The sequence below is a fragment of the Furipterus horrens genome, unplaced genomic scaffold, assembly GCF_987537825.1.
Source record: "Furipterus horrens unplaced genomic scaffold, mFurHor1.1.pri manual_scaffold_12, whole genome shotgun sequence".
In the NCBI taxonomy this organism is placed as follows: Eukaryota; Metazoa; Chordata; class Mammalia; order Chiroptera; family Furipteridae; genus Furipterus; species Furipterus horrens.
This window is the reverse complement of record NW_028327182.1, coordinates 804,031-817,759: the sequence shown is the minus strand read 5'-3', so window position 1 is coordinate 817,759 and position 13,729 is coordinate 804,031. Positions and strand designations below refer to the sequence as shown.

Below are 13,729 nucleotides of genomic sequence, written 5' to 3'. Positions count from 1 at the left end.
AAACTTCTCAGACCAAAATAGGCACCTGCTGGCCTCCCTGACTGTTCCCAGGCACTCCTCTAAAACCACTGGTTACTCTCGCACCAGAAGGTTCCGGGTTCCGCCTGCCCAGCTGGTTAGACGTCAGATCCAGCTGCTGGGTGTTATCCAGCTGTCGGAAGAGAGGCCCAGCAGCCGCGTCGTGACATTAGATTTAGCTGAGCACTAGTGGCCTGGAATTGGCTTTAAGCTCCCCCATATCAGCCATCGTTTAGCTGCCCAAGGTCATTACCGACCTGCCCCCTGAGCTGCTTTGGAGCCGCGAGCTGGACCGCCTCAGCCCTGCCCCAGGGCGGCTCGGTCGTTCCACCCTAGCAGGGGGTACGGCTTTATTTTTAATTTTATGTTTTAATAATACTGGATCACGTTTCATTGTCGACTCATTAAAACAAAGCCCAAGTTTAAACAATGAAACAAGGAGTTGTTTTAGGAGCCACGCATGTTAATGAGTAAATTTCACCTGTGAGACGTCCTATGAACACCGTAAGACCGACATGTTTAGCATCTTGGGGTATGATTTCGCCTTGTTTCCAAATGCTTTATGGAACAAGAATGGTTTTCTAACTCCTGTGTTTCCCTCGAGAAGAAACGAGGTCCCCAGCGCAGAAGAGAGGCCTGAGTTGGGGATCCTGGGCGGGGCTCCTCTGTACGGTGCTCAGCCCTGACCCACGAGTCAGCCTACAAGCTTTTGTTTTGCGCGGTCCTTCGCGCACGGGGTCGGGGACGCCGCAGAGCCTCCTCGCTGGCTGGCCGCGCACACGCGCGTAGACAGGACTCGGCCCCAGACAGCTGCTGCTACTGGCATGTCTTCCTCGCATCTCAGGAGACAATGTCCTCATAAACGTCAGTCTGGGCATCTCAGGCTCAACAAAACCATTTGAAAGCTCACTTTTTCCCGTCGGGAAACACGTCAGTTCCTTCCCCTCAGTCCCTGTGGCAGGCGTGTGTGGTCCGGCTCCCAGCTTCCTCCTCAGCACCGTGTGTAAGAAACCTTTGTGACCTCACCGCTCTGGGTGTCCTGCAAGTGTCCCCAGCCCTGAAAATCATGGTGACACTTCAGGCGCTGAATACTCTTCTACGGTCAGTGCCTTCATCTGTTTCCTTCACGTTCAAGGGCACAGCACAGCGGATACAGACCGCAGAGTGTGGCTTTCCCCCCGGATCTCACACGACGGCAGTACCCAGTCCCAAGTCCCCCGGGTCCTGCCCTGGCCGGAGGGGTGCGATCCCTGCTCCCAGGTCAGGGACCCTACAGGAAACCAGCTGATGGCTGTGTCTGTCTCTCTCTCTCTCTCCCCCTCCCTTCCTGTCTCTCTAAAAGCAATGAAAAAATGTCCTCCGGTGAGGATAAGGCTGAAAAACCTCCCTGGCGCTGCTCGCGCACTGCTCAGATAGCGCTTCTCTGCCCTTGGCGGAGGGCCTGGGCCGGCGTCTGGAATGTCACCGGGGCTGGTGCCGAGGAGGCGGGAGGTGTCGTCCTTGCCCAGAAGGTGCCCCCTGCAGATCCCAGCGCCGTGCCTTAACTCAGGCACCTACTTCGTGTCGTTCGCAAGGACTGGAAAGGGTCAGAGATTCGGGCCTCAGTGGCAGTCGTAAGAGCCTTGAAAAGACTGCACACGGGCCTGGCTCCGCCGCCTGGTCACAGAGAGGCTTTCCAGAGCTCCGACTTCACCTTCACCCCCTGCTCAGCAGTAAGAAATGTCAGGAATGCTCGGGCTCCTGTTTCACGTCCGTCCGCCTTGACGGGGGGCAGAAGGCTAACGCTCAGCCCGTCCGCAGTCACAGGGCTCAGCGGCCGCCAGGTGAGGGAGGAGGTACCCAGGGGGCAGGCGCGTCACCCTGTGAACCAGACGTGCAAACAGGTCTTTCAAGTTGGGTTTTGTATCATTCGGGAGTTTAGGGGCATTCAATGCTTTTTTCATGCCCCTCCTACGAAAAAAAATACACAAAAAAACGGAATATTCCAGTTTTACTAAAAGTGATTTATCGGGGCTGGGGCCAGGAAAGTGAAGAATTCTTTCTCCACGTGAACAGGGCGCTAAGTGGATTTCCTCTGGGCCGTGAGCGCGCGGTTTTGTTCGGGGTTGCGTGGTGGGTGATTCAGTGAGGTCATCCAAACAGTGGTGGTCGTTCTGCGTGGCACTGGGTTCCGGGAACATCGATGTGGGTTGTGTGGCCTCTTGGACTCCGTCCTTCTGCGTCTCGTAAAACCAGACGCAGCTGCATCAGGTGTCCCGGGTCAAAGGGCTGCTCCCAGATTGCACAGACAGTTCCTGTGCCTTTGTTAGTGGTGACCTCGAGGCCCCCATGGGTGAAGTCAACACTGTTTCTGTGACTTCCTCTGTGAGACTATCAATGTTCCAAACTAAGCTCCCAGAATTCTCTTTCGCTTTCCCGTGTTAGTCAGCTGACTGCGCAACCTCCCATTTCTCGCGGCGGCTGCCTCGCGAGGTAAACTCTAGGTCACCAGTGGAATCAGACAGAAAATGACTGCGAGGTCAGTTCATCACCAAACCTGGAGGAAAATGCAGTCTCTGAAGCATGTTTGAGACGCATGCAAAACCCTTGGTAGGAGGTCATTTCTCTACTGGAACCTCAGGGGGTACCGGACACCCCCAAAGCCCTACAGGTGACCTGCAATCACGTCCTGTCTCCCTGAGATCTCCCGGCCTGGTTACACCGGTAGGTGTTGGCTCTGCAGGGCTTATAACAGACGCCGCCCCCTGGGTTAAGGGGCTAGAAGATGTCACATGCAGAGAGTCTCCAGAGTAAAGACCATGGGGCCAAACTCATGCAACTGTAGCCCCAGGCGTTTCTTTCATTCTGGTGTTGTTTTACCAGCAGAACTTCCGAGAACTGCGCTGAGGAGCCGGGCACCTGGGGACGATGTTGTAGCTCCTTCCTCAAGGTGCCGGTGTTCCGTCCGGCGCTTCTCCGTCAGTGCTTTCGTCTTTCAACAGAGACTCTTTGACCTGAAAACTGTATATTGGGTTGACCAAAACATTCGTCAAATCAGACACCTTTTTCGTTGCCACCAATAACTTTATCGATTTGGATATTTTGAGTTTGTGGGCTAACTCTCACACGGTGTAGCATGGATTGTTCTCAGTTAAGGTCTTGATTCGATCACTATCAACTTCAGCTGGTCTGCCCGGCCGTGGAGCGTCGTCCAGCGAGAAATCGCCAGCACGAAACGTCACAAACCACTCCTGACGCGTGCCATTAGCCTCCACACCCTGCACAAAGCTTTTGGGGGTTTCAGTTGTGTTTTTACCTTTCTTGAAATGATAAAGCATGATACACCAAAAACGTTATTTTCTTCCATCTTCAATATTAAAATGGCTTCACAAAAGCTCACCAGTGTTGATGTCACATACAATCTAACAAAATTCTTTTGAATGAAGTTAGACAACTAAGCGCTACTAAAGACATCTTACAGAAAAAAACAAACAAACCTTTTGGCCAACCCAATAAATGTACAGATGAAAGATGGTCTCTTACAACTGGAAAACGTGATGGTATGAGGGAGTCACTATAACGAAGTTAACTCTTCTCTGGAATTATGTCAGTGGAGTCTGAGGTAGAAGAAGGGAACTAAAAGGAATGGTTTTCCTGTTGTTCTTCACAGAGCCCGCCTTCCGCTTCGGAGCCGTGGAATACTCTGTGGACGAGAGCGCGGGCCACGTGCAGGTGCAGGTGTGGCGAGTGGGCACCGACCTGTCCGGGCCCTCCAGTGTCACCCTCAGATCTCAGAAGACGGACCCTCCGTCTGCCACTGGTGAGCAGTTTTCTCCAAGAGTTCTCTGCAGGGTACACACGATACCTTGAGGCTAAAACGCCTTATCCCGTTAAAGTCACCCGACTGAGGGGTTGCTTTCCTGAAGTGAGGACGGTGCGGGAGGCGCCGAAGCCCCGTTTCCTGCTGTGAGAAAGCGCGCGGCGGGGCCCTGGGTCGGAGGCTGAGTCAAAGACGCCTTAGCCAAAGGCCTAATTCTAATGCCTGATGGGCACGAATGTGTCCTCTACACGTGTCCAGGCCAGCGCTGTTCCCTGTCATAGCATCCACACGCACAGGGACGTCAGGCTGGCCAGCTTCACAAAACCCTGACAGCGTGTAAGTATAAAGGCCTCTCCGCCGTGGCTCCAGCCTCAGCTCCAACAAGCATCCCCGTCTGTCCTTTGGTTTCCCCACTTTGCTACTCAGGTACCCCAGCTGACACAGGATTAGAAATTTCCTTCTGTTCCTTCTCAGTCACCGACAAAACAGACTCTGCCTTTTACTCACACGCAGGCGCATGCACACGTGGACATCAGACATACCTAATGCACTCATCACGCAAAGCCATTGCCAAGGTTGCTCTTAAGTTTTAACTTTCTTAATGCAGGAGAACCAGCACAGTGTCTGATGTGCAGTCCTCATCCAGTGAACACCGGTTCCGCCCAGTAGGTTATTTTATAAGCGAAAATTCAACGCAAAGAAAGATAAGGATGAGAATCAGGTGAAGAAGCAGAGGCGGGGAAATACAAGAAGGGCCACAGTGGATTCAGATACAGAGATTTTTTTTAAATGAACCGCAGACATGCAGATTCACACATAGTTGCATCTTCAGAGGTAAAGTAGATACAAAGTGAGCGTCAGGAGTCTCTGTCTGTAGATGTAGCGCCTAGAGACGAAAAGGAAGTTTTGTTCTCAGCCACCTTAGACGTAAATGGAGATGCCAGCGCTAGGTGTGTACCCAAAGCTCTGAAAACAATGCGCCAAAGACCAGAGACCAACTCTGTCCTTGAGAATAGCGGGCTGCTCCCCCTCGCTGGGGGGAATGTGGGTGCAGAGCCGGGGCAAGAGCTTGTGTTGGAAATGCGTTGCTCTAACCGGGAGCCGCGCACCTAAATACAATGTCCTCTAGGAGCTCACCAAAAGGAATACCGATATTTAACGCATGCCAACGAAATCTAAATGAATGCATTTATTTCATATGTAATTTATGGTCATCATGTTTGATTGATACACTTGACTTTTAGACCTGACCTTACTAGCTCCGTTTCATAATTCCAAAACAAAGATGGATAAACTATAAGACACAACACAAAAATAACTAAAACTAAAATAACACATTAGACACAGATCAAACGAGGTTCGGAACCTGATCTTTGATTGACCATCTCAATAGGCAAAGTAGGTACTAACCTATTGTATCACCTTAAATGCACTTTTCTGTAATGTGATGCTATCCTTTCTTCTTTAAAGGAATGGTAAGAACACCTCCATGAATTGCTTATCGCGATTTTGTTTACATCCCGTCAGTCCCCGGCTGAGTAATTCTTCTGTCTCTGTCACAGCGGGCACAGACTACGTGGGGATCAGTCGGAATTTAGACTTCGCACCGGGCGTCCGCGTGCAGACGGTCCGCGTGGCCATCCTGGACGACCTGGGGCAGCCCGTGCTGGAGGGAGTCGAGAAATTCGAGCTGCGGCTCCGCATGCCCGTGAACGCGGCCATCGGCGAGCCCAGCAGAGCCACCGTGTCCATCGATGACTCGGTCTCGGACTGTGAGTGTCTGCGCGCGGATAACCAGGAAAGTGATAAGCTGGGACTTGTGACAATGTCGGGAAGCACGTAAACTAGGGTTTATGTTCCTGCACGAGCGGCCCAGAGCTGCCGTACGGTCCTATGGACTCAGAAGGAGCTGTGTCTAACTCTGGGTCACAGAAGAGCCTCCGGGCAGACTTGGCGAAGGACAGCGCAGGGGAGACAGTCAGCACTCGTGAAGGTCATGCGCAACTGAAACTTTTTTAATGAGAAAAGAATTCCCTGGGACAGACGAGCAGAAGCACATGGGGTCGCACAGAGCCTTGGGCACTCGTGGTCCCATTCCGCTTCTCCACACAAGACACTTCCCGCCACCTCCTCACACACAGACACCCTGACGGTTCCCTGGTGACGAGACGAGCGCATCGTTCCGAGGCGGCCAGCTGTGGACGCGTGGCCGGCCCTCTCACGTGTCCTCACGAGGGAATTCTGCATGACCATCTATGTAACTGGCCTGGCGTGTCTTTGAGCCACCTAGCGTGCTGTCCATGAGACCTAGAGTTCTTTGACATGCCACAGCCCGCACCTAAGTATTTCATATACACCTGTAATATTATACTCATTGTCAGCTTTTCCAACGTGGTCTGGGGAAACCATGCTTGTAAAACTAGGCGCAAAACTGAATGGTTTCCATACCAAGACATTCTGGGCCCTGGCTGGTATTGGTTGGTGGGTTGGAATGTCATCCGTAGACTGAAAGGTCCTGGGTTCAATTCTCGGCCAGGACACATACCCAGGTTGCAAGTTTGGTCCCACCCGTATGGGAGGCAACCGATCCATGCTTCTCTCTCTCCTTAATGTCTGTCTGTCTCTCTGTCTCTCTCTCCCCTCCCCCCCTTCCTCTCTCCAAGAGCAATGAAAAATGTGCTCAGGCGAGAGAAAAAAATTCGGAGAAGCCCATGATTAAGCAACACATACAGAAAAATAATATCTCAGTATCTGGTTTTCTTCCCTTTTTAGTATTTCACTGCCTCCCCTGCTCCACCAACTGGCAGAGCAACCTCTCAAGGATAAGGAAGTCCAGACATTTGACACTGAGGCTTTGACTCAAGGTTGACTCAAGGCCGGGACACAGGGGTGACCGAGCAGCTGCTGGGTGCCGGCTCCTCTCGTGGTCATCGGGTGGCTCTCTCCTCTAAGCTCTGTCCGCTGACATGCGTTCCGCTGGGGGGACCGCTGTGCCCTCTGACACGGGCGTGTGCGTGTCTCTGCAGTGCCGAGGATGCAGTTCCAGGAGCGAGAATACGCCGCCCGGGAAAGCGACGGACGGGTGGCGGCGACGGTGCGCAGGACGGGGGACCTGCGGGCCCGCTCCTCGGTGAGGTGCTACACACGGCAGGGCTCCGCCCAGGTGGTGGCCGACTTTGAGGAGCGGCCGAACACGGACAGCTCCACCGTCACCTTCCTCCCGGGTACGTCCGAGCCTGGCGTGTTTACTGGGATCTGAGGAAGCCATGCTTTTGGTGGCCAACATACATCAGGGACGCAGGCGCTCCTGATTCCAACAAGCGTATGACGTGGTTTCATGTGCGCTGGACGATCATCGGGAGGGAGACGGTGACAGGCTGAATGAGTGTCCTTCCTGGTGTCTGACAGCGTATTGACTAGTTGACGGTGGTGTGTTTTACGTTTATTCAGTGGTAGGAGCCCACGTATAGACTTTACAACGCTCGAATGTATACTTAACGTTCACGTGACGGACGTGAAAAGGAACTCATGTCAGATTTTGAATATGTACCCAGAGCCTTAAAATAGATGATCAGTTTGACCCGGTGATTGTCCTAGAGACCAGCACGGTGGCCGATTAACAATGGCCAACCAGGACAAGGCTGCGGAATCTGAGCAACAGAAGCAGCGTTGGCCCTTTGCCCTTGTTTTCTGAGCAGCAGGCGTTAAAGAAACGCTCTCCCAGCAGCGGCCTGTCATGGCAGGGGGCGAACATCTGCTCGTTCCTCCGGCAAACGTTCACGTGCCAAACGCTGTTCTTTGCGCCTTCGGTACAGCGAGGAAAGGCGCCGCCCTTGGCCGTGCGGTGCAGCGACTCCAGCTGCAGGCGCCGCTTTTCGGCCTCTGGGCTGTGGCTGACCGGCTGTCCTCACGGTTCCAGGGGAGACGAAGAACCCTTGCGTCCTGGAGCTGACGGACGACGGGCTGTACGAGGAGGTGGAGGAGCTCCGGCTGGTCCTCGGCACCCCGCGGAGCGACTCCCCCTTTGGGGCGGCCGTGGGCGAACAAAACGAGACCGTGATCAGGATCCGGGACGATGCTGATAGTAAGGAGTCACTTCCTGTGCGTGGCGTTCAATTGGGACTGAAATCCATCCGGTTAAAGGGTTAGGTGGCTTAGAAATAATCTCCCTCTTCTCGATGAGGCCTGGAGAGGGGACTGAGAAGTAAGAAAAAGACTGAAGGAGAGAAGGAGATAAACCATTAAAACTGAAAGCTGACGTTGAAGAATATGGTTTCTATCTAAACACTGAGTCCCAGTCATACATAAGCTCCCCTGTGGTCCTGACACCCCTGGGTGCATGTAGTCCTGAGCCCACAACTCCACTCCCATCAAATGCTCAGCCCGAAGAGACAGCATATGGTCTCTGGGGAGCAGTCACTGGGAGCTGGGGTGCACTCAGGGGTCCCTAACGCGCTCACCAATAACATCGGGGAGGAGCCCGAGAGGAGCCAGGAAGGGGACGGTCGTTCACCGTGTCCCACAAGGAAAGACACGTGAGACATGGAGGAAAAGCACCTCCCTTACAATTTAATTTGTTCCTGTTTCCCACCATTTTAGAGACTATTATTAAATTTGGAGAAACCAAATTTAGCATCCGTGAGCCTAAAGACCCGGGACACTCAGTGGTGGTCAAGGTCCCAGTGATCCGCCAGGGGGACACGTCGAAGGTGTCCGTCGTGAGAGTCCACACCAAGGACGGCTCCGCCACCTCCGGGGAGGACTACCTGCCGGTGTCGGAAGGTACGGCTGCTCCAGGGCGTGTCTGGGGGGCTCGGACTCAAGGGACCCTGGGAAATGTGTGAGAAATGTCCCCCTGAAATTAAAATGAAAATAGACATGCTCCTGTAAGTTAATCTCCTGCAGAAAAACAGAAGCAGTGGCCTTGACGGCCAGGATGTCCCCATTAGGCTGAGACGGGGTGTGGGTTTGGACGGGGGAACCTTTGAGCAGAAGCACCCGACGATGCTCCGAGTCTGCTTTACCTGTGATGGGTTTCACCTTCGCTCCAGTAATGAGACACCAGATAATAACACTCCTGCAATATCCTATTATGCTGAAAATGCGTGGGAGCAGAGATCTTGTCTCTTTTAATTTATAGAACTCCCACAATTTAAACTTCAAGCCTGAAAACTCTGTGTCAGCAGAGAGCAGAGAAAGGCTGGTGGGGTTGCAACCACAAAGACTGTGGAGTCTCTGGGCCTTAGGGACGCGTTATGGATGCTCCTCCTCCATCTCTCTTCAAGTTTATGGACCGTCTCACCATTTACTTTTATAAATAATTAAAATCAATCAGTACCTTTCTCTCTCTCTCTCTGTGATCTTGCCCTTGTAGAAATTGAGTTTAAAGAGGGAGAGACCCAGCATGTTGTAGAAATTGAAGTAATCTTTGACGGGATGAGAGAGATGCGTGAGGCCTTCACCGTTCACCTGAAACCGGATGAGAATATGGTGGCAGAGACTCAGGTGAGCCGTGCGGCGCAGGTGCAGATTCACAGAGATGCAGGTGGGTCGTGCGACACAGGTGCAGATTCACAGAGATGCAGGTGGGCCCTCCAGCACAGGTGCAGATTCACAGAGACGCAGGTGGGCCCTCCAGCACAGGTGCAGATTCACAGAGACGCAGGTGGGCCCTCCAGCGCAGGTGCAGATTCACAGAGACGCAGGTGGCCCGTGCGGCACAGGTGCAGATTCACAGAGATGCAGGTGAGCCATCCAGCGCAGGTGCAGATTCACAGAGATGCAGGTGGGCCCTCCAGCACAGGTGCAGATTCACAGAGATGCAGGTGGGCCGTGCGGCACAGGTGCAGATTCACAGAGACGCAGGTGAGCCATCCAGCACAGGTGCAGATTCACAGAGACGCAGGTGGGCCGTGCGGCGCAGGTGCAGATTCACAGAGACGCAGGTGGGCCATCCAGCGCAGGTGCAGATTCACAGAGACGCAGGTGGGCCCTCCAGCACAGGTGCAGGTTCACAGAGACGCAGGTGGGCCATCCAGCGCAGGTGCAGATTCACAGAGATGCAGGTGGGCCATCCAGCGCAGGTGCAGATTCACAGAGATGCAGGCGACCCGTGCGGCACAGGTGCAGATTCACAGAGACGCAGGTGGGCCGTGCGGCGCAGGTGCAGATTCACAGAGACACAGGTGAGCCATCCAGCGCAGGTGCAGATTCACAGAGACGCAGGTGGGCCGTGCGGCACAGGTGCAGATTCACAGAGACGCAGGTGGGCCATCCAGCGCAGGTGCAGATTCACAGAGACGCAGGTGGGCCATCCAGCGCAGGTGCAGATTCACAGAGACGTGGGTGGGCCATCCGGCGCAGGTGCAGATTCACAGAGACGCAGGTGGGCCATCCAGCGCAGGTGCAGATTCACAGAGATGCAGGTGGGCCGTGCGGCGCAGGTGCAGATTCACAGAGATGCGGGTGGGCCATCCAGCGCAGGTGCAGATTCACAGAGACGCAGGTGGGCTGTGCGGCGCAGGTGCAGATTCACAGAGACGCAGGTGAGCCATCCAGCGCAGGTGCAGATTCACAGAGACGCGGGTGGGCCATCCAGCGCAGGTGCAGATTCACAGAGATGCAGGTGGGCCATCCAGCGCAGGTGCAGATTCACAGAGACGCAGGTGGGCCGTGCGGCACAGGTGCAGATTCACAGAGACGCAGGTGAGCCATCCAGCACAGGTGCAGATTCACAGAGACGCAGGTGGGCCGTGCGGCGCAGGTGCAGATTCACAGAGACGCAGGTGGGCCATCCAGCGCAGGTGCAGATTCACAGAGACGCAGGTGGGCCCTCCAGCACAGGTGCAGATTCACAGAGACGCAGGTGGGCCATCCAGCGCAGGTGCAGATTCACAGAGATGCAGGTGGGCCATCCAGCGCAGGTGCAGATTCACAGAGACGCAGGCGACCCGTGCGGCGCAGGTGCAGATTCACAGAGACGCAGGTGGGCCGTGCGGCGCAGGTGCAGATTCACAGAGATGCGGGTGGGCCATCCAGCGCAGGTGCAGATTCACAGAGACGCAGGTGGGCCGTGCGGCACAGGTGCAGATTCACAGAGACGCAGGTGAGCCATCCAGCACAGGTGCAGATTCACAGAGACGCAGGTGGGCCGTGCGGCGCAGGTGCAGATTCACAGAGACGCAGGTGGGCCATCCAGCGCAGGTGCAGATTCACAGAGACACAGGTGAGCCATCCAGCGCAGGTGCAGATTCACAGAGACACAGGTGAGCCATCCAGCGCAGGTGCAGATTCACAGAGACGCAGGTGGGCTGTGCGGCGCAGGTGCAGATTCACAGAGACGCAGGTGGGCCGTGCGGCACAGGTGCAGATTCACAGAGACGCAGGTGAGCCATCCAGCACAGGTGCAGATTCACAGAGACGCAGGTGGGCCCTCCAGCACAGGTGCAGATTCACAGAGACACAGGTGAGCCATCCAGCGCAGGTGCAGATTCACAGAGACGCAGGTGGGCTGTGCGGCGCAGGTGCAGATTCACAGAGACGCAGGTGGGCCATCCAGCGCAGGTGCAGATTCACAGAGACGCAGGTGGGCCATCCAGCGCAGGTGCAGATTCACAGAGACGTGGGTGGGCCATCCAGCGCAGGTGCAGATTCACAGAGATGCAGGTGGGCCATCCAGCGCAGGTGCAGATTCACAGAGACGCAGGCGACCCGTGCGGCGCAGGTGCAGATTCACAGAGACGCAGGTGGGCCATCCAGCGCAGGTGCAGATTCACAGAGACGCAGGTGGGCCATCCAGCGCAGGTGCAGATTCACAGAGACGCGGGTGGGCCATCCAGCGCAGGTGCAGATTCACAGAGACGTGGGTGGGCCATCCAGCGCAGGTGCAGATTCACAGAGACGTGGGTGGGCCATCCGGCGCAGGTGCAGATTCACAGAGACGCAGGTGGGCCGTGCGGCGCAGGTGCAGATTCACAGAGACGCAGGTGGGCCATCCAGCGCAGGTGCAGATTCACAGAGACGCGGGTGGGCCATCCAGCGCAGGTGCAGATTCACAGAGATGCAGGTGGGCCATCCAGCGCAGGTGCAGATTCACAGAGACGCAGGTGGGCCGTGCGGCACAGGTGCAGATTCACAGAGACGCAGGTGAGCCATCCAGCACAGGTGCAGATTCACAGAGACGCAGGTGGGCCGTGCGGCGCAGGTGCAGATTCACAGAGACGCAGGTGAGCCGTGCGGCGCAGGTGCAGATTCACAGAGACGCAGGTGGGCCGTGCGGCGCAGGTGCAGATTCACAGAGACGCAGGTGGGCCATCCAGCGCAGGTGCAGATTCACAGAGATGCAGGTGGGCTATGCGGCGCAGGTGCAGATTCACAGAGACGCGGGTGGGCCATCCAGCGCAGGTGCAGATTCACAGAGACGCGGGTGGGCCATCCAGCGCAGGTGCAGATTCACAGAGACGCAGGTGGGCCGTGCGGCGCAGGTGCAGATTCACAGAGACGCAGGTGGGCCATCCAGCGCAGGTGCAGATTCACAGAGATGCAGGTGGGCCATGCGGCGCAGGTGCAGATTCACAGAGACGCGGGTGGGCCATCCAGCGCAGGTGCAGATTCACAGAGACGCAGGTGGGCCGTGCGGCGCAGGTGCAGATTCACAGCTGGTGGTTCATGAGGGCAGCTGCCTCTGCGCCTCACACGGCGCACGACGGCTGGGAGTCTGCACAAGGCTTACTTCCAGAGACGCACGTTACCCGTTGTGACTCCCAAATAAATGTTGTTCCTATTGGATTATGATCAAGAAATTCCTGTCTTTCTTTGAAAAATCATCTTTGTAGAAACTCAAAGACTAGAGTCACTGAGCCCCCCCATCTGCCACCTCACCCTCCCCAATTCAGTCAAAAACAACAGAATGCAGGGGTCATGTCCAGGGAGAAAGCGCCGCTCAGCCACAGCCCCTTAAAACATGCACCTCAACCCACCAGACACCCCGCTGCTCCTCAAAACCCCCACCTCACCCACCTCGCTGCATCACGTGGCCGTCCGGCCTCGGCAGCCAATGGGCCCTCTGTTTACTTAATTTACATGTTCCAGCAACCAGATTTTGTTTAAGATGAACGTAATTTCCACAGATTTTCAACCTTTAAACCTAAAATGATTTTTAAAACTAACCGATTTTAGGAACATTCTCATGTGTATAATATCTGTGCTTAAATTTCCTCTGTTTCTTTTATTATTTGTTTTGCTGTTAGTATGAGATCAAATTCGGGAGATTTTCCTTCCTTACGTGTTGATTATCGTTTCATAATTTTTACTACTTGGTGCTATTTCTGCTGCAGTGGCTTGCTTTTCTTTAAAGTCCTATTTCAAATCCAAGGACGGGCAGAAAATCTTTTTTATAAGCCTCGATCCCATAACAGTGAGTCTTTCATTGTTATTTTTACGAAGCTTCCTATTAAACTCTTTTGAGTGAAAGGAACAGAGATTCGCTCAAACCACGTCAAGCAGTGAAAGCTCCTTTGAGGAACACACCTGCAGACGCGCGTCTGGAAAGAGTGGCAGTCAGACGCTGGGAGAGTTGTCGGGAGCTCAGGCACATGGACCGGCGGCAGGCATCCCGAGGGCCCGCTCCTGTCGGGACCCTGCCCCTCCCCCGGCCGCTGCCCACGGAGCGCTCTTGGCTGGCACCCCCTTCAGCGTAGCCCCGTGATCACATGACCTCCAGGACCCACCTTCTCTCAGGGTGTCTGTGCACTTCCCTCCCACCAACTAATGAACCTGTTCATGGGTCTTCCCCTTTGCAACCCCAAGACAGACTGAGTGACGTTCACCACAATCTGGAGAAATAAATCAGAGCCCAAGGACCCCTGGGCCACTGGCCGACCCAGGCTTCCCGGGGCTCAGGGACCCTCCCCC

The 13,729-nt window shown here is 54.9% G+C and overlaps 1 protein-coding gene across 1 annotated transcript in view; it reads left to right on the top strand.

Moving 5' to 3' along the window:
- FREM2 (FRAS1 related extracellular matrix 2) overlaps positions 1-13,729 on the top strand; it is an 80,319-nt gene that overhangs the window by 49,682 nt on the left and 16,908 nt on the right. The window contains exons 7-12 of the mRNA XM_090258320.1: positions 3,668-3,817; positions 5,380-5,589; positions 6,844-7,041; positions 7,737-7,901; positions 8,417-8,599; positions 9,192-9,322. Coding sequence (XP_090114446.1) covers positions 3,668-3,817; positions 5,380-5,589; positions 6,844-7,041; positions 7,737-7,901; positions 8,417-8,599; positions 9,192-9,322 — 1,037 coding nt within the window. The remainder of the gene's footprint in view (positions 1-3,667; positions 3,818-5,379; positions 5,590-6,843; positions 7,042-7,736; positions 7,902-8,416; positions 8,600-9,191; positions 9,323-13,729) is intronic.